Raw genomic sequence first — 21,438 nt, 5'->3', positions numbered from 1 at the left:
CTCATCCGCTGCCCTCCGTGCCCCAGAGCAGCCCAGCCCTGGCTGCGCTGGCGCTGCCCCACACAGCAGCCTGTGGTCCTGCTCCCACCGCCGCGGTCACTGCAGGCTGTCCCGGTCAGAGGCTTGCAGCAGGGCAGGGCTGCTGGCTCCCAGGGATGCTCTGGGGACCCCGGGCTGTGACCCTTGCCAAAAGGGAGGGTGCCATCCCATAATACTCCATGCAACTTTGTTAACCCTATGCTGGCTCTTGGGCTATGAGGACAGTGCGGGGCTCAACGCTGCTGCCAGCTTCCTGCAGCCTCCGGTGAGCAAGGCACATGTCCCACGGGCAGAGGGCTGGGTGGCCCGGTGACGCCCCAGCTCCGGGTAGAGCTCCAAGGTTGATCCCTGTCCCAAGAGTGCGCGGAGCCAGCCCCAGGAGATGCCGGCTGCCCCTCTGGGGGCCCAGCAGCATGGGCACAACTGCCCAGCAGTGCCCCGGCCGGGGACAGAGAGCCCTTTCAGCCCGGGAGTGACGAAGCCCATAGGAATGCAGCTCCATCCTGTCCCCATCGCATCCCTGCCACCACACAGCCCCCACGACTTGGCCTCCCTCTGCATGCAGAGCCACGGGAGGTGCCCGCACCCAGCACCCACATCAGCACCAGGCTATCTCTGGAGGGCACAGCGGGACTGGGGACAGCCCCTGTCCCCAAGGGCAGGGGTTTAAGCCTCTCTACCAGGGATCGGTGGCTCAGCACCAGGAAGCCTGGCCATGACCCCAGGACATTGTGACCACGGCTGGAGGCTCCAGGCAGGGAGGGCACAGGGCACAGGTCTACAGAGCTGGGTATGATCTCAGTTCAGACCCCATCCCCAGCAGGTCCCAGCCCCGGCACAAAGCCCCAGACACTCAGTGAGCGCCAACGTTGCTTTATTTGGAAGGTGAATCCATAGGCACCAGAGATGGGGCTGGAGGGGTACAGAGCTGGCGTGACAGGCAGGGCTGCGGGAAGCTGGGGAAAGGCACTTGTGGCAGCAGAAGCCCCGCTGGGCGTCTCAGGCAGCCTGGGCCAGGGGCTGCACCAGAGCAGGCGGGGGCAGGCGGTGTCGGGGACCAGCCCTGACACAGGGTAGGGGCAGCATGTCCTGCCCAGGGAAGGAGTAGGTGGCCTGGGGGCTGGCAGGGCCCCCGAGCACAAGGGGGGATCGGCTGGGACAGCACCTCATGATGGAAGCAGTGACTCAGCACCAACCCCAGACCCCTCTGTGCCCCAGGGGGATCACAGCTGCTGCTCTCCACCCCAAAAAGGCACCAGGGAACCCCAGGCAACAGCCAGAGCCTGTGGCCAGCTGCTGGGAACACTTGTACCACTGATCTGAGCCCATGCAGAGATGGGGGCAGACCCTCCCTCGCACTGGGAGTGATGGAGAGGACCTGCCCCCAGGGAGGGCAAGGAGGGCTCCTGGCAGGGCAGCCCCAGCGCGGTACTCCTCCAAAAATCCCCAGTCTCTGGCTGCCCGTTGCTCCAGTCGGCCCCGCGCAGCCCCCTCGGGGCTTGGCACTCGGCGGGCTGTGGAGGCTGATCCAGGGCCAGGAGACGCCTCCAGTTGGCCCCACCACAGGCATCCTCTTCTGTTCCCCAAGACGGGCTGTGTCCCCGCAAAGCTTGGCCCCAGCTCCCCTGGGACCACAGTGCTGGCAGGAGCCCAGCACCGCCATGCTGCTGCGCTCGCCCTTTCCCTCCACTTTGCTCCGGTCTCCGGGCAGCGCAGGGCCCCGAGATGGAGCCAGAGAGTCCCGAGACGAGGGTTTTCTGGGATGATAAACCAAGCGCCACGGAGCCAGGCAGGGCTGCAGGGCAGTCTCCAGCACCGCTGGCGAAGCCGTGCCTGTCCCTGCCAAAGCAGCCAGGCCCTGGGGCAGGCTCGATGGCTCCGGATGGCTCAGAGCCACAAACCTCACTGCAGGAGGGCAGGACCCGGCGCCCCGCTCCCTTCTCCCCCAGGGGCACCTGGCCCCATCCCCAGGCAGTACAAACCCCAAGGCTGGAGGAATTTACCCCCCCGCCCAGGGTCACAGGACCAGGCTACATCCCCGCTCACCCTTCCCCTCGCCCCGCAGCGATGGAGGCCTTGCTGCCCCACGCGGGCTCAGCCCCCAAACGGGACAGCGTGTCCGGGGGGGCAGGATGATGCTGGGTCAGGCTGTGCGGGACCTGGGTGTCTCCGCACCCCCAGAACGCAGGGCAGGGAGGGGCTGAGCCCCGCGGGGCTCTGGCAAGACGGCGGACGTGTTCAGGCCAGACAGGAGGAGGGGCCCGGGCTGGGGAAGCGGAGATCAGAGCCTCCGTTAGGGAACTGCGCGGTCGGGAACTGCAGGAGGGGATTGCCAGCGGGTGGGGGGTGGGGGTTTATGGCCACCCAACCCCACTACACACCACTGCCCCCTGCTCAGCTCCCCCAGGCCAGTCCCCCTCCACCCCGGGGACAGGTCAGCACCCACCTGAGCAGGCAGCGTTTGCAAGGCCGGGGGCAGGGGAGTTGGGCAGGGGCCCTGGGGGGCTCCCAGAAATTGGGGTCCCTCTTAGGAGCTCTCCGCTTGGGTCCTTCCACTTGCGATAGCCTACGTCTGTCCGTCTTTCTGTCCAGGGGTGGGAGAGGGGCCTGTGCAGCGGCTGGGTGTCCACGCTGTCTCAGCGGGATGCAGGGGAAGCCGTGCTCGGGGAAGGCCCGTCTGTCCATCCGTCTGCGCAGGAGTCTCCGGAGGAAGCGCGGTGCAGTCAGCCAGGAGGGGATGGGGCGGCAGGGTCACTTTGTCCCAAAGCAGGGCTGCGCTCTGTCCGCAGGCGAGGAGAAGGGGAGCTGAGCGCCGCGGGGTCTCAGATGATGTCGCGCTGGTCCCGGCAGCGCCGTGACAGGCAGTAGAGCCCAGAGAAGAGGTACAGGCAGGCGGCGATGCCCCCGCAGACGGAGGCGCTCAGGTAGGCGCTGTAGAGGCAGTGCTGGCTGTAGCCCGGCAGGTTGCAATAGCTTTTCCTCCCGGCCTTGTAGCCCATGATGCCGGTGGCGGCCGCGTAGAGCCCCACGCCCAGCGCCAGGTCGTGCACCAGGTTGGTGAGGAGCCAGCGGGAGCCCAGCCAGGGCACCAGCGCCCAGCGCCCCAGCAGGCTCAGCCCGAAGAGGGCCAGGGTGAGGAGCCAGACCAGGACGGCGGCGAAGAGGGCAAAGTGGGCCGCCCCCTCGTACTTGTGAGCCGCCACAGTCACCCAGAAGGCAGCGCCCAGCGCCAGCTGCCCCAGGCGCAGCAGGCCCAGCGGGCTCCGCAGGTAGGCACCGTGGAGGCTGAGGGAGCCGCGGGCCGGCGGCCCCGGGGGCGGCGGCACTGCCGGGGGAGCCGTGCGGGCCATGGCGGGGCCCTGCCTGCTCCGGCGCGGCTCGGGCGGGACTCAGGGCCCCGGTGGCGACTTCCTCCCCCGGCCGCTGCCAAACATCTGGCGCTTAACGGCCCTCCCCGCGCGGGGCCTCTCTCCTCTCCTCTCCTCTCCTCTCCGCCCCGCCCCGCCCCCGCGCCCCGCCGCGCCTCCCGCCGGCCCACCGGACACCCGCCGGTGCCCGCCGCCGCCGCGCCCCTCCCGTCCCGCCGCCCCGGGGGCGGGGGGGGGCCGCGCCGCGGGAGAGGCGGCGGCGGGGTCGGGGCGGGGGGGAGCGCGCCGGGGCTCCCCTCTACGTCACCGGGGATTCCCTCTCGGTGTGACGCCCGCCGCGCCCTCCCCCGCCTATTGACATCACTTGCGCCACGTGTCCCCCCGCCGAGGGGGCGGAGCGGCCGCGCCCCTCGGCGCCGATTGGCCCCGGCCGCGGGAGGCGGGCGCGGATTGGTGGCGCGGCGCGGGGCGGGGCGGGGCGCGGGGCGGGGCGGGGCGCGGCGGGTGAATGAACGGGGCGCGGGGCAGCAGCGGGACCCCGGCGCGGCGGCGCGGCGCGGCCCCGGGAGCGCGGCGGCGGCGGCTGCCGCCCGGCCCCGGCCGCCACTGCCAGGTCTGTGCCGGGGGGCGGCGGGGGGAAAGCGGGTCGAAAGCGGGTCACGGCGGGGCCCAGCGCGGCCCAGCGCCCCGGGCACCGGCGGGGCGGGGCGGGACCGGACCTGCGTGCGCCGGCCCGAGCCGGGCGCCTCCCGCGTCCCCGGGCGGCCCCGCCCGAGCGGCTGGCCTCCCGCCCGGCGCCCCGGCCCGCCCTCTCCCTGCGGCCGCGGCGCGTCCTTCCCCCGCCGCCCGCCCTTCCTCTCCGGGCACCCGCTCCCCCGGGCCGGGCGGCGGGAGCGGAGCCTGACGCCGTCTCTCCGGTGCCGCAGCGGCCGGAGCCATGGGGACGCCGGCCTCGGTGGTGAGCGACCCTCCGGGGCGGGCGGCGCCCGCAGCCCGCGGCCGCAAGCGGGCCTCGGCCAACATCTTCCAGGGCGTGGGGCTGCCGGAGCTGCGGAGCCTGTTCCGGAGCGGCGGGGCCGAGCGGCCCGAGGAGCGCGCCCGCCTCGTCTGCCGGTACGCGGGGCAGCGGCGCATGGCGCGGGCCCTGCGGCGGCTCCGACCGGCCCGGCCCGGCGGCGGGATGGCGGCCCTGCGGCGCTTCGGCCGCCGGCGGTAGGTGCAGGCCGGGGCGGCGAGGGGGGGGGACCGGGGGAAGCGCGGCCGGGCCGCGCCGCTAACACCCGCCTCTTCCCCGCAGGACGGCGGAGGAGCCGGAGGGCGCCCGCGGGTCCGAGGCACCCTCGGGGGCCGTGTAGCAGCGCTGAGCGGGCAGGCCGTGGAGGAGCGGGGCTGCTGGAGGGCGGGAACCGGGACAGCCAGGCTCTCCAAGGACACGAAGTGTACTGCACAGGGTGCAGCGGTTAATAAAAGGTGGATGGCGGTGGATGCGTGAGGCTCTGGTTGTGTCCTGCCAACCCCTGGCCTTCCCCCAGGGTGGCAGGACCTTGGTCCGGGCCGTTGCGCTGGACCTGGGGCAAGGGGAACAGCCCTGACCCGCTCTGGGCTGCTGCGGAGACACGGAAGCAACCGGCTGAACGGCAGCTCTGTTATTCAGACAGTTGCATGGTTTAAATACATTACATACATTTCTACAGTGCATTAGAACAATACATTTTGGGTCAGTCAGAGATGCAGCTGGGCCTGACCGGGGAGCTGGGATCGCACTGCTGCCCACCCTCTGCTTGCGCAGCCAGTGCTGAGCCCCCTCCCCGCGCAGGAGGCAAGGGAGCTGTTCTCCCCTCCCAGGCTCAAGCAGCAGAGCCCCGACCTGCCTTCATTCCCCCCCACCCCCCAAAGATGGGCTAACAGGACAGCAAGACCCAACACCGGCTTCCCCCAGCAGCAGGAGAAGCCGCAGCTCAAGGCAAGCGGATGCAGGCAGCAGCCCTGGTACCGTTTTATACAACACAAGCTCAGCAGCTTCTGGGGAGAGAAGGGCTCGCTGCCTCACCCACCCACAGCAGGCCTGTGAGATTGTCAGCACCGGGGCAGCCAGGAGCCCATGCTGGCCCCCCCGCGCTCCCATCACACCTCCCACCCGTGCAGCAGAAGAGCCCCACTGGCCCCCCCTTCCCCAACAGCCCCCCGCCCCTCGAGGGGGCCCTAGGCACAGACAAAGCTGGCACCATGCTGGCTGCACAGCAGCCAGGGAGCTTGCTGGGAGCAGGGGCAAAAGCCAAGCAAGAGCAGCCGTGGAGACCTGGCAGGAGGGCTGGACTGGGGCAGCAGAGGGGGAGAAGGCGCTCGCACCCACCCTCAGCCCTCTCCAGCTGGGGGGCACAAAGCTACAGCCCCTCCTAGAGCCGCTTGCTCTTCACAAGGACAAGCCAGCACCTCTTTCCCCTTAGTGTCTAACTGCGCCCAAGCCAGCCCTGTGAGTTGTCCCTCGTACGTCCCCTCCTCGAGCCCCCAGCCAGAGAACAGCCGTTCATTGTGGTCCCCGCTGCGCCAGCGGGCAGCAGGAACTCCCCCTGAGGAAAGCAGCGTGCACGGGGTTGGGGCAGAGGAGGGACAGTGGAGGAGTACAGCACTCCCTCGGGGAAAGGGAGGGGGTATAACCTGCTACAGGCCTTCCCAGCTCGACAGCCGGCACGGCGGGGAAGAAAAGGGCCAGTGGCTGGTGTAAAGGGCTGGACGGATCCTGGCCCGGGCAGCCTGCTCATCCCAGCCCCAAGCAGGGGTGCTTAGAACCGCATGCAGGCCAAGGGAGGGAGGCAGGGGCAGGGTCCCAGCCACACCATGGCTCCCAGTGGATTCCCACACATCCCCCTGGGCTCTGCCCCAGGCAGGGCACTGAGCTCCAACGGAGCTGGGGAGGGACCATGCCCGACCTGCCTGGCTCCTCCAGTTCAGCTGCAGGTTCCTCCAGCCGCACCTGCTCGCTCTACCCAGAAGGTTGAGTCCCAGCCACAGGAGCCGGCGGTGGCCCGGCTCCTCTCGCAGTGCTAGTCCGAGGCGGCCAAGCCCTGCCTGCTGCTCCCACAGCTACCACCATGAGAAGAAAGGCTTCCGGCTCTGGAAGCTCTGCGTGTAGGACTCGCTGGAGGTGCGCTGGTGGGAACGTGCCGTTTCCACAATCACAGGCGGCATCTGAACCAGGTGCAGGGGGCTCTTCCCATCTTTCAGCGCCTGAGTCAGGTTCAGGATCTGTATGGCACAACACAGCAATGCCGGAGCTGCCCCACCGGAGCAACAGAGCATCCACCCCAGCACCCTTCCTGCCCCACAGGGACGAGGCTCCATACCTCACCCATCTGCCTTCCCTACACACAGCTTACCTGACCTCTCATGACAGCAATCTGCTTGTGAAACTGTCCCCTGTCAAAGCCAGGGTCTTTCTGAAAGAGAGAGCAGAAAACACAGTGGGATTCACCCAGAGATGCCTGTTCCCCAAGCAAGCCTCTCTCCTCCCTGTCCCACACGTTTCCTGCTTCTCCCCACACTGAATCTTCAGCTCCTGGTAGAGGGATAATCCTGCTATGCCTCAGTCTAGAAACACTGTCAGGAGCTTGGCCACCTTTCTGTCCCCTGCAGCCTTGACAGGGAGCTCCCCAACACCACCCCCGCTTTTCTTTCTCCCAAGCCATCCTTGCCCGCTCCCCCAGCTCACCTTGAAGAGCTCATACAGATCTTCCTCCAGGTCCTTCACAAAGTTGGGGTCTGAGATCTTGGGAAGAATCAGGTCCTTGATCTCCTGTGAAAAGGGGATTTTGGCCTGGGGCAGCCATGCCCAGTAGAACGGATCTGCGGGAGGAAGCAGGAGAAATTAGAGCTGGGGAAGGCAAAGCGTGGTGCCACATGCCCCTGGGTGCCAGATCACCTGCGTCTGGGACACAGGGTCCAGCACCCACTTCCTACAGCCTCTGCTGAGGCGGAGCTGCCCATGAACTCGGAAGGTTTGCAGAGGGACAGCCCTAGCCCTCTCCTCTCCAGCCCTTGAAGAGGATGCCCGAGTGTGGAGTTGTATGGCTCGCCAGGGTGCCCTGGCACAGCCTGAGGGACTCACATGCTCTCCAGGAGTCCGGATGTTTCAAGGGAAAGGCCAAACCGTTGTCTATAGCAGCCAGCTTGATGATGGGTTCCTTCACCACCACCCAGTCGCTGTCCTGGAAGGAAGCAGAGCATGTCACAAGGAGCCCTCCCCAGCAGGAACAGTCCCTCTCCCACTCCCTGCAGCCCCACTGCCAGGACCTTTGCACTGGCTACCACAGAGGCACAGCAGTCTCTCACCCATAGTGTGGCCCCTTGCCCGCAGGGAAACACTGCCTGCTTCAGGCGGGAAGGGGACAAAGCTGCTCCCCTCCCCAGGCCTCACCTCAAGGATGCACAGGTCCAGCAACACCAGTTTTCCCCACAGAGCCCAGACGCATGCTCACAAAGTCCCACTAGGCCACAAACCACCAACAGAGAGGGCAATGAAAAGCCCAGGAGACAAGATCAGGCCTCCACACGCTCAGAAACCCAAGCCAGCTGGGAAATCCCTTGCCCGCGTGCCAGGTGAGCAGCTGCAGGAGCAGAGCCCCCCGCAGAACCCCTGCCCTGTGCGCTCACCCGCACGCCCGCGCTGTCCAGGGGACAGTCATACTTGATGAGCCAGTTGTCATTGCCCCGATCTGCAAGGAGATAAAACCAGCTGTGTCAGTGCCAGGTCTTGCCTGCACCACGCCGGGCAGAAGATAACTCCTCCTCTGACCCAGAAGTGAGACAGACCAGTTTTAGGCCCAAAGTCTACCCCAGAGCCCTCGAGCTTTCTGCAGGCCTGGGAAGCCACATCAACCCCCACACAAGCAGCCCTGGAGACTGGAGAGGTCCACGTATCCCCAGCTTGCAAGAGAAAGGCCAGCCTGCAAGCCCTGGAGTGCTACCCCGACCCCTTCCAGCCTGGCAGGAACTCAGAAGCCCAGCATGAGATGGCACAGTCAGGTGATGGATCTCCAGATGTCCCTGGATCCTTGCAGCTGGCAAACCTTCACCTCAGCACTGTGGTGGATCCAGATCTTCCAGAATGCAGGCCAGCAGCCAGAGCATGGCCGCAGTCGTGGGCAGCCACAGCAGCTGCCCTCTACCCACAGGCAGCTGCCACCTGGCAGCAACCAAGTGGTGTTGAGAGGAGTTTTGGGTGCCGGGAAGAGATGCCAAGCCCCTGCCCCCCTCTTTCTCCAGCTGGCAGGACTTGAAGGAGCAGGCAGCATCCCAGGCCAGGCAGCCGGCCCTACCTGTGTTTCTGATGATGTAGTCCAGCACCACCAGCCGCTCGAACTGCAGCAGCAGCTGCCGGTTGGTGTTCTCCGGCAGCGGCTCAGCTTCAAACCGTCGCAGCCAGTAGTCAGCATCCTTGTAGCCTTCCACAAAGAGCTGGAAGGAGCCCACCTGAAGCAAGGAGAGGCTGCGTTACCGGAGGCCGCAGAGGACGGAGAAGCGGTGACAGGCAGGGTCCGAGGCCAGCAGCCCTACCTTGGGCGGCAGACCAATGCGGTTGAAGCGCTGGCCGACTTTCGGCACCTTCTCCAGGGCCAGCCTCTTTCCTCGGGACTTCACCCTGTCGATAGCACTGTAGTTAAAGGTCTCGCTGGCCAGATACACCACCTGCGGGGACAGGAGCACAGACGTCAGCAGGGACACCTGGCAATTGTCACAGGACTGCCTGATAAAACCAAGACACAGCATTTCCTACGGCTCTGCCCAGGACAAGGATCCCCGTGGCTTGAGCAGGAGCAGTCCACATCCAGAGCTCTCAACACAGCATCTCCGAGGTCAGCAGTGCCACAAGACAGGTGCAAGCAGAGCTGTGCAGACGCACACGAAAGCCTCCTTGGGACAAGATCCCAGCAGCTGTCCCCTCACCTTTGTGCGGGGAACAATGTTGAGTTCCAGTTTCTGGTCCACCAGGCTGGCACCCGCCTCTGACAGGTAGCCCTGGTTGAGGACGAGGCAGTCTCTCCCAAAGCAGCATGGGCAGCACAACTTCTGCAGCCACTTGGTCCACTTGGGGTTCAGCTGCCCATACGGCTCCTCATTCTTGGGCTTGAAGACACCAATGATTTTCTGTGAGCAGAGAGAAGAGGGCTGACTCAAGGCAGTTGGCAGAATCAGGACACTCCCCCCGAGCCAGCCTGCAGTGGAGACACTCAGGGATGGGCCCAGAACAGCCCTTCACCGAGGCAACAACCAACCCCTGGGACCAGGCAGACCCCGCAGCTCCCAGGAGGGAGGCAGGCAGGACTCTTCTCCAGCCAGTGCCCTGTCCCACGAGAGCAGGGTGCTGCCCAAAGACCTTCATACCCAGCTCACACACCTGGAAATGACCCTCCTTGTCCCAAAAGACATCATGCTGTCCCCTGGTAAACATCCCAGTCCCATCCCAGCGACCTTTGGATGGCTGGGGAGAGCTATTGCTCTCTGCTGCTCATTATGTCCACGCAGGAGAGGGAGGGGGATAGCGATCCCTGCCCTGGCTCCAAAATCCATTGAACAGAGCTGATCCCAAACTGACCAGAGGAAATGGGACCAGAACAGCTGAGCAGCTGGAGGACCCCTGAGGAGCCCAGGGCTCTGTGCTGGTGGGCCCAGCTAGAGACAGCAGAGGGGCTGGCTCTCTGGGTACACTGTGGGCAAGAGGGCACAGGCAGCTCCCAACTGGCCACCAGCTGGTACCAGCAGCATCCCCAAACCCTCAATCCAGCCTTGCACACATCGACACAGGTACCCCACCACTGCAGAGGACACAGAAGGCCCTGCACCGTCACCAAGTCAGCATTGCCAAGTCACACAGCTGAGACAAGAGTCAGGGCCGGAGCAAGACCACCTGCCCCAGCAGGCCAGGCACCCCTGGGGTGCTGTGCAGCAGCTCCGGGCTGGCGGCCCCTGCTCGGGGGTGACTCAGCAGCACACGCGACCAGCCCTCCTCCCCATGGCTGGTGCCGGCCCCGGCCTGAGTGGGTGGCACTTCCCCAAGCCGAGCTCCTGCCACAACATGGAAGGGGACATGAGTCCCAGCACCTCAGCAGGGGACCTCAGTGCAATCCCAGTCTGCCAGGGGCCAGAAGCCAGCCCAGGGCAGGCAGGAGCAAGGTTTTGTCCACCAGGAAGAGGGAGAAGAAGGGTTTGAGGGAACAGGACCACTTTGGCCATCCCCAGATCACACAGAGGAGCCACTTCCCCTGAGCAGGCAGGAAGGCAATCCCCTCATCAGCCCCACGTGAAGGCATACAACTGCCAACATGCACTTGGATTTGAGCCTGCAAGAAGCTCATCGGGAGCTCTGGCAGCACAGAGCCCTGTGCTCTGTGAAACTAGTCCGGTAGAGCAAAGCCCAGCCGGGCAGGGACAGCACGGGAGCGGAGGCCAGAAGCCTGGCACCACAGTGTCCCCTTCCAGACAGACCTGTGCCAGGAGCAGCGCTGGCAGTGAGAACAGGTCTGCCTGGCGCCAGCAGCAGGGCAGAGGGAGCGGGGCCAGCCCAGAGGTGCAGCCAGCAGTTGGGGTAACCACAGCCAGCAGGGCTGGTGAAGCACATCCCAGCTGGGACACCTTGGGCCTCAGCAGCCCAGAGGGAAGCAGACACAAGAGAAAAGTTTTTCGCCTGATGCCTTCACCCTCTGTCCACAATAGCAGCACACTGCGCTCCCTCCTGTGCCAGCAGCGGGGAGGTTTTGGTGACCCCGGGCACCAAGCCACAGAAACCAGACACACACCACATCCACTGACAGCACAGGAGTCCAGGGGACCTGCCAGGTGACACAGCCAGGAGTACATGGACTTTGGCTCCTCGCATGCATCCTCCACCAGCCCTTGCTGAGCTCGGGCCTCCTGCCACCCCCAGGCAGCTCATCCAGCCACCCACCCCAGTGACACCACATCTCATATTGGGCAACGGGAGGGAGCAGGGCTGCGGCAGGAGGAAGCGTGTATTGCCCCACAGCCCGCCAGCTCAGCTGGGTAGGAAAAGTAGGGCACACCAGAGACCGGAGAGCCCAGTCCTGCGTCCCAGGAAGCATCCCGGCACACACGCGGCGAGGGAGTCACGGGAAGCAGCAGCAGCTCAAGTAATTGGGCTGGGCACTGCAGGTCACAAGACAAACCAGTCTGTGCTACACACACATGCAGTCAGTGGTGTGGAGGCGGCTGCCACACAGCTGACCACATCTATAGGGGACCAGCTATATGCCGAGGACTTTGCCTCGATTGTATCAGCCGCACAGCCCCAGAGGAGACATCTCGCTCCAGTCTCACAGGCCAAAAACCATCTCAGCTCTCAGAGTGGCAGCCCTGGGGCTGGAGTCACCGCGGCCAGGAGATGCTGACCGTGGTCAGGAGGTGCGGGTGCACAGGCCTGGGGGAGAGGGTGCCCCTTCCTCTCCAGGCAGGGAAGCCACAGCAGAAGCTGAAGCAGCACTGGGACACAGCTGCCCCCGACTCTTGCTGCTGGCCCCACTGCACTTCTCCCCGGGGAAGCCCAGGGCGGCTCCGGCCGCTCCTACCAGCCCCCCAGGGCCAGTCACCCGGGCCAGCACCACCAGTTCCCCCGGGAGCGCCCTCCTCCCGGCCAGCGGCCGCCCGCTCCCGGGACGGGAGGACGGACGGACACACGGGGCCGGGGACAGCTCACCCCCTGCGGGTCCTTGACGAAGTAGCTGCCGCTGGAGCCCTGCGAGATGCGCTCGGGGAAGATGCCGCGCTCGCTGGCCAGCTCGGCCCGCCGCACCACCTCGGCGAACTCGGGGTCCTCGGGGAAGTCGTTCCGCTCCCGCTGCGCCGCCGCCGCCGCCTGGGCTTGGGCCTGCGCCGCCGCTTGGGCCTGGGCCTGGGCCTGCGCCGCCGCCGGGCCCCGCGCCCCGCGCTCCAGCAGCGGCTGCCGCTCGCGGTCCCGGCCGCCGGGGGAGCCCGGAGGGGAGGGCGGCGGGGGGGCGGCGGCGGGCGGGAGGGCGCGCACGGCACCCCCCGGCAGCCCGTAGTCGGGGGCCTGCGCCCGCTCCGGCGACACCAGCGGGCTCGTCTCGTCCATCGCGCCCGCCCGCCCGGCCCCGCCGCGCCGCCCGCGCCCGCCGCTTCCACCCGCGTCACCGCGCCGCCACGCCCCATTGGCTGCTCCGCCCACGCCCCGCCCCGCCCGGGCGTTGCCGTGGGAAGCGCGCCCGCCGCGGGGGCGGCTGCGGCCGCGGTACTGGATGAGGCGGGCTCGCCTCGCCTCGCCTCGCCTCGCCTCGCCTCGCCTCGCCTCGCTCGCCCGTGGGGGCCGGGGGCCCCGCGCCCCCGCCAGGGGGGCGGGGGGGGGCTGGCGCCGGTGCCCCGCACAAAGATGGCCGCTCGGGAGAGGCAGCCGTCCTCGCTGCCCTTCGCAAAGATGGCGGCAGGGCGGGGGCGCTGCCCTGCTGCCGACACGCCCGTGGACGGAGGAGGCCGCCTTGCCCCACACAAAGATGGCGGATGGCGAGGGCGTGCTGCGAAGCTGGACAATGAGCAGCCGCGTTGCTAGCGGTTGCTGTGGAGACAGCCAACGACGGGCGGGGATGGACGCTGGCGGCGTGGCACCGCCCGGCGGGGCGGGGGGCTGGCAGGGGAGGCGGCCGCGCCACCGCCCCTCGGCGGGACCCCTGTGGGGAGCGGTGCGGGCGGCCAGCGCCGAGCCAGGTGAGCGCGGCCCGCGGGTCCCTGCGCCGCCCGCACCGCCCCGGGGCAGGCACCGGGCCTGCCGGCATCGCCACGGGTGTCCCCGTGGGGCGTGCGTGCACCGCCCGTGGGTGCGTGGACCCGGTGGGGCGTGCGTGCATCAGCCGTGGGTGCATGGACCTGGTGGGGCGTGCATGCATCAGCCGCGGGTGCATGGACACAGCAGAGCATGCATGCATCAGCCGCGGGTGCATGGACCCGGCGGGCCATGCGTGCATCAGCCGTGGGTGCATGGACACAGCGGGCCATGCGTGCATCAGCCGTGGGTGCATGGACCCGGCGGCCCATGCATGCATCAGCCGTGGGTGCAATCACCACCGCTGGGCACACTGCCCAGGCGGGGGATGTGCGTGTGTCCCCCGTGGGTGCGTGGCACGGGCAGGGTGTGCCTGCCTTGCCCCAGGGGTGCACGGCCCAGCTGGGTCATGCACCTCTCGCCCCTCTACATGGCTCCAGCCTGTGGGCGCATGGCTCAGGCAGGTCATGGGCTTAGAGTCGAGGTGTGCATGGCATTGCCCCTGCTTGCTGTGGTGCTGTGCATGCCACGTTCCGGCGTGTGTGGGTGCCAGCGGGGGGACATCCAGCTGCTGGGCAGACTGAGTTGCTCACGGAGCAAACCCTGCCCATTCCCCAGATTAAGTAGCAGGTCCAGGCACAGGCCATGCTGGTGGTGGGAGCCCTCCCATGCAACAGGCGCTATCGGCCCCGCAGCAGCACCCTCTCCTTCTCCTGGTACCACTGGAGGCATCCCCAGAGGTGCTGGGCAGGCTGCAGGCTGGGGAGCTGGTGCTGAGCTCCTGGTCTCTGCTATCAGCAGAGAGCACTGTTCAGTCACTGCTCGGCTTGGCTAGGGGCCATTTCTCCTCTGGACACAAAGCCCTTGCAAGTTCCCTGTGGTGCTGCCAGGTGCTGCATCTGCCCGGTTGGTGTGGCGCAGCACCCATCTCTCCAGGGATGCGCAGCCTGGTGTGAGCAGGGATACCCCCTTTTGAAGCGGGGAGCCCCTTCCCATCACAGGCACCACCTGAGCTGCACCGGGAGCCACCGGAGACGCATTGCCAGCCTGCCTGTGGGGCCAGCTCCATGCCGGTGCCTTCCCTGGGTGCTGGGGAGAGCTGTGCTGTGCAGGAGCGGCTCTGGGGGTGTGCAGGGCTCTGGGGGCTGCTCGCTGTCAGCAGGCAGGTTTGCAAACCTTCAGTAGCTGAGCAAGGCCCTGGAGACCCAGGATTCTCTCTCCACTGTCCCTCTTAGGATGAGTGGCCGCTCCATCCTTGGGGGTGAACCAGGTCTGCCCGTCCTCCATGCTGGAGCTGGAAACCCCATAAGCTCTCTGCTCCCTCCCCTGAAGAGCTGGCACCAAGCACAACCTGGCAAACATCTCCTCTCCAAATGCCTGTTGCTTCCCAGACCTGCCCCAGCGGAGCCGGGGGTGTCCCCTGGCCTGAGCGTGCTGCGGTGCAGGACCCCCTCAGGTCCCGCTGGGGAGCCGTGCCGGAGGCAGCCACCTCCCGCCAGGCTCCTATTCCTGACACTCACTTATGTTTCATGGGGCTGTGACCCCCGTGGGCTTGCATTGCTCCCAGCCCTGCAGCCGGGCGGGCAGCAACCCGAACCTGGCGGCTGGGGTTTCAGAGGCAGGGCAGGGCAGCTGAGCTCCTGGGGTCACCTCCTCATCTGCGGTGTGCCCCAGCAGAGCCATCCCCAGGGCAGACGCGTGCCTCTCCGTGAGCTGAGAGGACATCAGGGCTCTGGGTGAGCTGGGCTGTTCCCCCCACCCAGCAGCCACCCTCCACACCTCTCCCTGCCAGCTCTTGCCCTGCGCTGCTGGAGGCTGTCACCATGACCCTCACCAAAGGCTCCTTCACCTACTCCAACGGGGAGGAGTATCGCGGCGAGTGGAAGGAAGGTGAGATAGGGCGGGAGGGGATGGTGCTGCCTGCGCTGGGGGCCAAGCAGCCCCCACGTCCCTGCCCAGCACCATGCTGGGGCAGGTCCTGCCTCCATCCATCCAGCAGTGCCCGTTTCTGCCCTTGCCTAGGTCGCAGGCATGGCGTCGGGCAGCTGACATTTGCCGATGGCACTGCTTACGTGGGGCACTTCGAGAACGGGCTCTTCCACGGCTGCGGTGTGCTCACCTTCCCCGATGGCTCCAGGTGAGCGTGGCACCCCCATGTACACCCCCCCGGGCATCCCTGCTTGCCGCGGGGAGCTGCTGCCTTAGGAGCTCCTCCCGCACAGGTACGAGGGGGAGTTTGTGCAGGGCAAGTTCAACGGCGTCGGCGTCTTCACCCGCTGCGACAACATGACATTTGAGGGCGAGTTCAAAGGCGGGCGCGTGTACGGCTTTGGTGAGTGCCTGGTGGCATGGTGTGGGCAGCCGCAGCCTCGTGTGGCCCCAGCTCAGCACGGCCCCATCCAGTATCTCCCGCTCCATCCCTCCAGCCTTGGCGCCGGTGCGTGCTGCTCCCTGCCCTGTCACTCCCGGCCCTTCCCCCTCCTCCCCAGGTCTCCTGACCTTCCCTGATGGCTCCCATGGGGTGCCCCGCAACGAGGGCTTCTTCGAGAACAACAAGCTGCTGCGGCGGGAGAAGTGCCCGGCCGTCATCCAGAGGGCCCAGGGTGCCTCCAAGTCTGCCCACAACCTGACAGCTTGACGGTGCCCCGTGCCCCCCTTCCACTGCGGTGGGGACCCCCACACCGGACACTGGCTGGCCCCGCCGTCCCCGGAGCAGGGACGCAGCACTGCTGGGTGCCCCCCCTGCCCTCCGCTCGCTGGCCACCCAGCCTTGGTGGGGCTGGGGTCTGCACCAAGCCACCTTGCTGAACCCCTGCCAGTGGGGGGGACGGGGCTCCGTGCTCTCTACCCAAGTGCCCCGGGGCAGCCGTGGTGCCTTCTCTCTCTGGCTGTAGCCCTGGCACCCGCTGGAGCAGCTGGGGCCCAGCCCCTCTGCCCTCTTGGGAAGGCTGTGGACCATCGGGGCTGCCAGCCAGCTGCGGGGGACAGAGCAGGGGTGTATGGGCTGGGGCTGGCCCCTGACCCCACTGCCAGGGTGCCTTGGCCGTGAGCTGCTGGCTGGACCACGTGCCCGCAGAGGGGCAGCTTCTGGCCCGCTTCGCTACCCTGGTCCCAAGGCAGGGTGGGCACCCCAGGCACCACATGGCCTGTGCCCTGAGCTCTGGGTGACCGGCCATCCCCCCGTGTGCCCTGGGCAGGGTGACATGGTGCCCCTGAAGGACCCAGCCCGTTCTCGGGGCCAGACAATGGGCTGTGCCCCCCTCGTCCCTGTGCCAAGCCAGCCCACCCACTGCCTTGGGGACATCTGCAACAGCATCCCCACCAAGGGGGACCAAGGGACTCCCAGCCTGGCCCATGTCTGCTGCACACTGGGGGAGGGCAGGAGGAACGGTGAGCAAGGAGCAGGGTCCGCTGGAGCCCAGGATGAGGGGCACGAGCAGGGCTGCGTGGGGTGCCAGGGCTGGAGCAGGGGGCCTGGGCAGGGCGGGCGGGGATAGGGGCATGGCGAAGGGGCAGGCAGGGTGGGCAGGGGGCAAAAGCTCCCCATCTTGCCCCCCACGTGCATCCTTCCTCTCCTCCGCTGCATGCTCACCTTCACCCCTGGTGCGGTCTGGCTGGCTGCAGCGTGGGCGTCCTGGCAGCCCTCGCAGCCCGGTGGTGGGCTGCAGGGGCCATGCCCTCTCTGCCAGTCTCTGCCTGCACCGGTCCCGTGCCTTGCCATGACCCTGCCTTGTGCTGCTGCCTGCATGGGCCTCAGCTGAGTAAACCACGTTGCCAAACTCCCAGGCTGTGTCCTTTTTGCCGGGAGCAGGGACTGGGTGGGGGGCTGCTTGCGCGGGCAGGACTGCAGACACAGAGAGGGGGCAGCAGGTTTATTCCCGGCTCACAGCGCGGGGATCCATCCCTTCCCGGGTAGGGACGGCAGGACCCTGGGGGCTGGCGGGGATGCAAGGGCGGCTGAGGGTGCTGAGTGTCCCCCCTACCCACTCTGCCCAGGGCAGCCCTGTCCAGCAGGAGGGAGTGAGATGGGTGGCTTTCTCCTGGCCATGTCCCAGTGTTCCCACCATGTCCCCAGCTCCTTGTATCCCTGGCTCCCGTGCCTTCCCGGTGCAGGAAGAGGCAGGGGGGTCCCCTCATAACCAGCCGTTGGCGCTGAAGGTGCCCCTCAGCTCCTCAACCTGGGGGGTGCTCAGCGGGGCCAGGGGTGCACGGCAGGGACCCCCGTAGTAGCCGAACCACTCCATGGCCTTCTTCAGCCCCGGGATCCCAAACTGGCGGGTGACCTGTGGGAGGGAGGGCATGGGGGCTTGCCGGCTCCTGTGGGACAGGATGGCATGCTCCACGGGCCGTGCTCCTGCCAACCCTGCTCCTTGCTCGCCATCACTCCTGCCCTCCCCCATGTGGGGCTGCAGGGCTGGGCAGGGTGCGGGGTGGCTGCAGCCCCCCATGAAGTACCCACCGTGGGGTGGGGGCACAGAGCACGGCCACACAGGGGAGCATCCCTGTGGCACGGCGGGCTCTTTGCAGCAGGGATGGTGCAGGGCCTGGGGAGGAGCAGCTCTTCCTCCCATCGCTGCCTATAAATATCCAGCACGGCTCCTGCGGCGGGTCAGGAAGGTGCCCGCTGCCAGCGGACACGCTGTTCTTGGCATGGCAGGGCTGGCATTTCCCACCCCGCCGCCTCCAGCCTGGCTCAGCTCACTGGCCGGGTGCTGTGCCATCCTGTCCCCCCTGGACCACCGCTCCACCCCCTGCAGCCCCAGGGACCTCCATCCTTTGCTGCCTCCCAGCTCTGCCGTGGCCCAGCACCCCCACCCCTCAGCATCCCGGGGGGTGCTGCCCGCTCACCGCCATGTTGGGCTCGATGAGCCGGTGCTGCAGGTCGCGGGCCTCCTGCCAGCGGCCCTCGCGGCACAGGCGGTCCAGCTGGCACAGCGGGGCCCCCAGGACGTTGGCGAGGGCGCAGACCCCCCCAGAGGCACCTGGGAACACCAGGGCATGTTGGCAGCCGGCTCAGCACGCTGTGCCCAGCCAGCACCTCCTGGGCATCGCCGCCCCTTGCCTGCCTCCCCCTGCCCGGCTGCCAGTCCCCGCCAGTGCCCCCAGGCAGCACCCCATGTCCCCAGCCAAGCAGGGGCAGCAGCACCTACCCAGGGCGTAGCTTGCCAGCAGGAAGCCAGCCGATCCTGCCAGCACCTGGAAATCCTCCTGCCGTGTCTTGTGGACCATCAGCCCCATGCGGGTGATCTGGGGAGAGACATGCTGTGCCCTGGAGCAGGCATCACCCCGTCCCGCCACCATAGTGCTCCTGCTGGCACCCCCAGGGAAGGGCTGTAAGTCCCAGCTCCCCATTCCCAGCTTGGGGCCAGGTTTGGTGGCAGCCAGCCCTGGGAAAGCCCTGCCCCACTCACATCCCCACCGCTGTCCTTGATCCCGAGGATGTTGGGGTGCTGAGCCAGGGCAAGGACAGCCTCCAGGGGCAGGTCCAGGCCAGTGTTAGCGGGGACGCTGTAGAGCACCACAGGGATGGGGGATGCGTCGGCGACCTGCAGGCAGCCAGGCAGAGCTCAGCAGCTGGGGTGGGTTGGAGACGTTTGGGATGTGCTCCCTATTCCACTGCCCCGGCCGGGGCTGCTGGTGGTCAGCAGGCACGGCTCACCTCTGTGTAGTGCTGGACCAGGGCAGCGCTGGTCATGGCCCCCCGGTAGTAGCAGGGCGTCACAACCAGCGCCACGTCGGCCCCCGCCTCTGCCATGCTGACTGTCAGCTCGATGGTGGCCTGGGTGGCTGGGGAGAAGGCAGAGGGGTGAGGGGTGCCCTGGAGGGGACACGCGGCCCCCGCGCTGCCCACACAGGCACTCACATTCACAGCCCGAGCCAGCCAGCAGCAGGCGGTCCCTGGGCAGAGCCCGGCGCACACAGCTCACCACCTCCAGCCGCTCACGGGGTGCCAGGTAGGGGTACTCTCCGTTGGAGCCCAGCACCACCAGCCCTGAAATGCAAGTGTGGGGAGGGCAGGGCTCGGGCACAGGAGCAGGGTGCCCATGCGGTGGCCATTCCTGCCCTCTGCAAACCCCACTCTCAGGTGGGCACCAGGCACCCGGAGCAGCCCGCATCCAGCAGCCCCCTTGGGCCAGGAGGCTCTCACAGGTGCCCTGCAAAGCCCTGGGCTCCCCCACAAAGGGCACATGTGTGTATGTGCCACCCAGATGGCAGTGCCCACCTGCACCACGCTGAGCACCAGCAGTGCCATCCCTTAGCCAGGCACCCTCTTGCGTGCTGTGCGTGCACCCTGCGGGCTGAACACACCGCCTGCCTGCATCCATCCCCAGAAACCGCCCCACACAGCACTGCTAGGGAGGCATTTATTGGTGCCTGCAGCCAGACTCTGCCACCCTGTCCCTGGCTGGGACACACAGACCCTTTCCTTGGGACATTGCCAGCACCACAGGCACAGGCAGCTCCAGCCCAGTGCTGCCAGGCTCTGCCACAGCATCCAGGGCTCCAGGATGCCAGGGGGCTTGGGTTTCCCCATTATCCCCTCTCCCTTCCCTGGGCACCCAGACAGGGCTCTGCAGCCCACAGTGTGCCCTCTCCTATCACTGTTCCCGCAGCCCCGGACTTACTGCCTGGTCAGAAGAGGGGAGACCCTGGGACACGTTCCTGTGACCCCCAGCCTCTTCCTACAGCCCCTCTCCTCCCATCCATCCATCCTGGGCAATCAACAGATACGCATCGCACGGCACTGAATCTGTGTGTGTGCACGGGTGTGCAGAGGGTAGGTGCAAGCCTGCAGCTACACGTGGAGGATGTGTGCAAGCTTGCACGAGTGGAGTGTGCATGCAAGCATGCACCAAGGTGTGGTGGGGTAGTGCAAGGACACACGCGTGTGCCTGGGCTGCCTGGGCACTTGCCATGCAAAGGGCCCCAGGTGGGTCACCCGAGGGGTTGCCAGCCCCGGAGCAAAGTCCGGCTGGAGGCTGAGCACCCTTGGGAAGCCAGCAGGCAGCCTGCATGCTGCTGCACAGCCCCTGAGGTGGGCAGGGATCTGGCAGGAGCCTGCACAAGAGAGGGGCAGCACCTACCTCGGAAGGGGATGCTGGCGTAGCGGCGCATGTTCTCCTCCAGCCGGGCGTAGTCCACCTCCTGTGTGGGTGAGAAGGGGGTGGTGAGGGGCGGGAAGATGCCCCTGAGGTCGAGTGTGTGCCCCGCTCCTGGACAAATACTGAGCCCCCGGCGCTGCCTGGGGGCTGCCCAGCGCAGAGCTGCCAGGACGGGCCGGAGGGCCGAGGCGAAGCGGGTGCTGAGCGCCATGATGGCTGGGTGCTGCCGCTGGCTGTGCCGCCTGCCCTGCCGAGGGACTGTTAATGTTTGACGGGGCACGTGAGGGACCTGCGACCCAGCTGGGCGGACAATGTGGGAGGTGGTACTGGGTGAGCTCAGGATGCTTTTCCTCCCCTCCAGGAGCTGGCTGCAGGAGCTCAGCACCCCTCCAGGTGAGCCCCAGCCACCCCAGCTGCACTTTCCCTTCCACTTGCCAGCCCTGGCAGCCATCCCTCTGCCACCTACGGGGCCGGGCTGCAGGGCCAGGGAGGGACCAGGCATTGCGGGGAGTCCCGGGGCTGTGTGTAGGGTTCACCTGCTCTGGGTGTTGGTGTAGGGTCTCCTGTAAACGGGCAAGCGGGAGCATTTCTGGGTAGGGAGCAATGAGCACTGCACTCAGCAGAAGTGACCCAGCCTGCAAAGGGGCCACCATGTGCCCCCAGGAATGGCTCCAGTGGGGAAGGCAGGAGAAGAAGAAGCCATCCAGCCCCACGGAGTGGCTGCCCAGCAGGGGTACAAGTGCTGCTTCCCTGCACAGCCCCAGCCTCCAGCACAGCATGGACCCAGGCTGAGCTGCCCTCGATGTAGTTTTCCTCCCTGAGCTTGCCCAGGTGGGACTTCGAAGCACTGCCAGCAACCAGGGCATCCCTGGTTGTTGATGTTGAAGATGTGGTAGTTGAAGATGTCCCTGCCAATTGCAGGGGGGATGGACTAGATGACCTTTAAAGGTCCCTTCCACCCCAAAGCATTCTATGATTCTATGATCCCGCAGTGAGGAGTTCCACCCTCGAACCACTTGTGTCCTGGCCCCATGGTGTCACCTACACTCGAATCCCTGTGCTAGGAGTCAGGGCACATCCGTGCTGGCGGATAACCCAGCTCCCCGGATAACCCAGCTTCCCCAGCCTCATTGACCCCGGCGCA

General features: G+C 67.0%; 5 protein-coding genes across 7 annotated transcripts; 2 read left to right on the top strand and 3 right to left on the bottom strand.

Annotated features, from left to right (window-relative positions):
• Positions 1-906: 906 nt before the first annotated feature.
• On the bottom strand, positions 907-3,454 carry MARVELD1 (MARVEL domain containing 1). The gene has a single exon (XM_082309188.1). It carries the CDS (start codon positions 3,387-3,389, stop codon positions 2,862-2,864), a length of 528 nt encoding a protein of 175 aa, XP_082165314.1. The 5' UTR covers positions 3,390-3,454; the 3' UTR covers positions 907-2,861.
• Positions 3,455-3,907: 453 nt separating this feature from the next.
• On the top strand, positions 3,908-4,974 carry AVPI1 (arginine vasopressin induced 1). Its single transcript, XM_082311150.1, has 3 exons — positions 3,908-4,020; positions 4,334-4,619; positions 4,705-4,974. The coding sequence occupies exons 2-3, from the start codon at positions 4,345-4,347 to the stop codon at positions 4,760-4,762; spliced, it is 333 nt and encodes a 110-aa protein (XP_082167276.1). The 5' UTR covers positions 3,908-4,020; positions 4,334-4,344; the 3' UTR covers positions 4,763-4,974.
• On the bottom strand, positions 4,974-12,510 carry PI4K2A (phosphatidylinositol 4-kinase type 2 alpha; the record flags this gene model as incomplete). 2 transcript variants are annotated; one of them, XM_082311148.1, is made up of 9 exons in its annotated part: positions 4,974-6,653; positions 6,785-6,844; positions 7,117-7,250; positions 7,513-7,612; positions 8,058-8,119; positions 8,723-8,876; positions 8,961-9,092; positions 9,351-9,551; positions 12,115-12,510. In XM_082311148.1, 9 exons carry the CDS (start codon positions 12,508-12,510, stop codon positions 6,492-6,494), a joined length of 1,401 nt encoding a protein of 466 aa, XP_082167274.1. In that variant the 3' UTR covers positions 4,974-6,491. The 2 variants fall into 2 exon arrangements, with proteins under 2 accessions (XP_082167274.1, XP_082167275.1); XM_082311149.1 differs by having other exon boundaries at positions 6,516-6,653; positions 6,785-6,840.
• A 536-nt stretch (positions 12,511-13,046) lies between these two features.
• Positions 13,047-16,648, top strand: MORN4 (MORN repeat containing 4). 2 transcript variants are annotated; one of them, XM_082309297.1, is made up of 5 exons: positions 13,047-13,136; positions 14,984-15,081; positions 15,214-15,328; positions 15,414-15,523; positions 15,681-16,648. In XM_082309297.1, the coding sequence occupies exons 2-5, from the start codon at positions 15,015-15,017 to the stop codon at positions 15,827-15,829; spliced, it is 441 nt and encodes a 146-aa protein (XP_082165423.1). In that variant the 5' UTR covers positions 13,047-13,136; positions 14,984-15,014; the 3' UTR covers positions 15,830-16,648. The 2 variants fall into 2 exon arrangements, with proteins under 2 accessions (XP_082165423.1, XP_082165424.1); XM_082309298.1 differs by having other exon boundaries at positions 13,055-13,246.
• A 676-nt stretch (positions 16,649-17,324) lies between these two features.
• Positions 17,325-20,505, bottom strand: HOGA1 (4-hydroxy-2-oxoglutarate aldolase 1; the record flags this gene model as incomplete). Its single annotated transcript, XM_082308419.1, has 7 exons — positions 17,325-17,474; positions 18,040-18,173; positions 18,342-18,438; positions 18,603-18,737; positions 18,851-18,978; positions 19,055-19,183; positions 20,277-20,505. The coding sequence occupies 7 exons, from the start codon at positions 20,503-20,505 to the stop codon at positions 17,325-17,327; spliced, it is 1,002 nt and encodes a 333-aa protein (XP_082164545.1).
• Between the last annotated feature and the right edge of the window lie 933 nt (positions 20,506-21,438).

This window comes from Platalea leucorodia (genome assembly GCF_965183815.1).
Source record: "Platalea leucorodia genome assembly, chromosome: 4".
NCBI lineage: Eukaryota > Metazoa > Chordata > Aves > Pelecaniformes > Threskiornithidae > Platalea > Platalea leucorodia.
The sequence above is the reverse complement of the archived record's forward strand: the minus strand, read 5'-3'. Positions and strand labels throughout refer to the sequence as shown.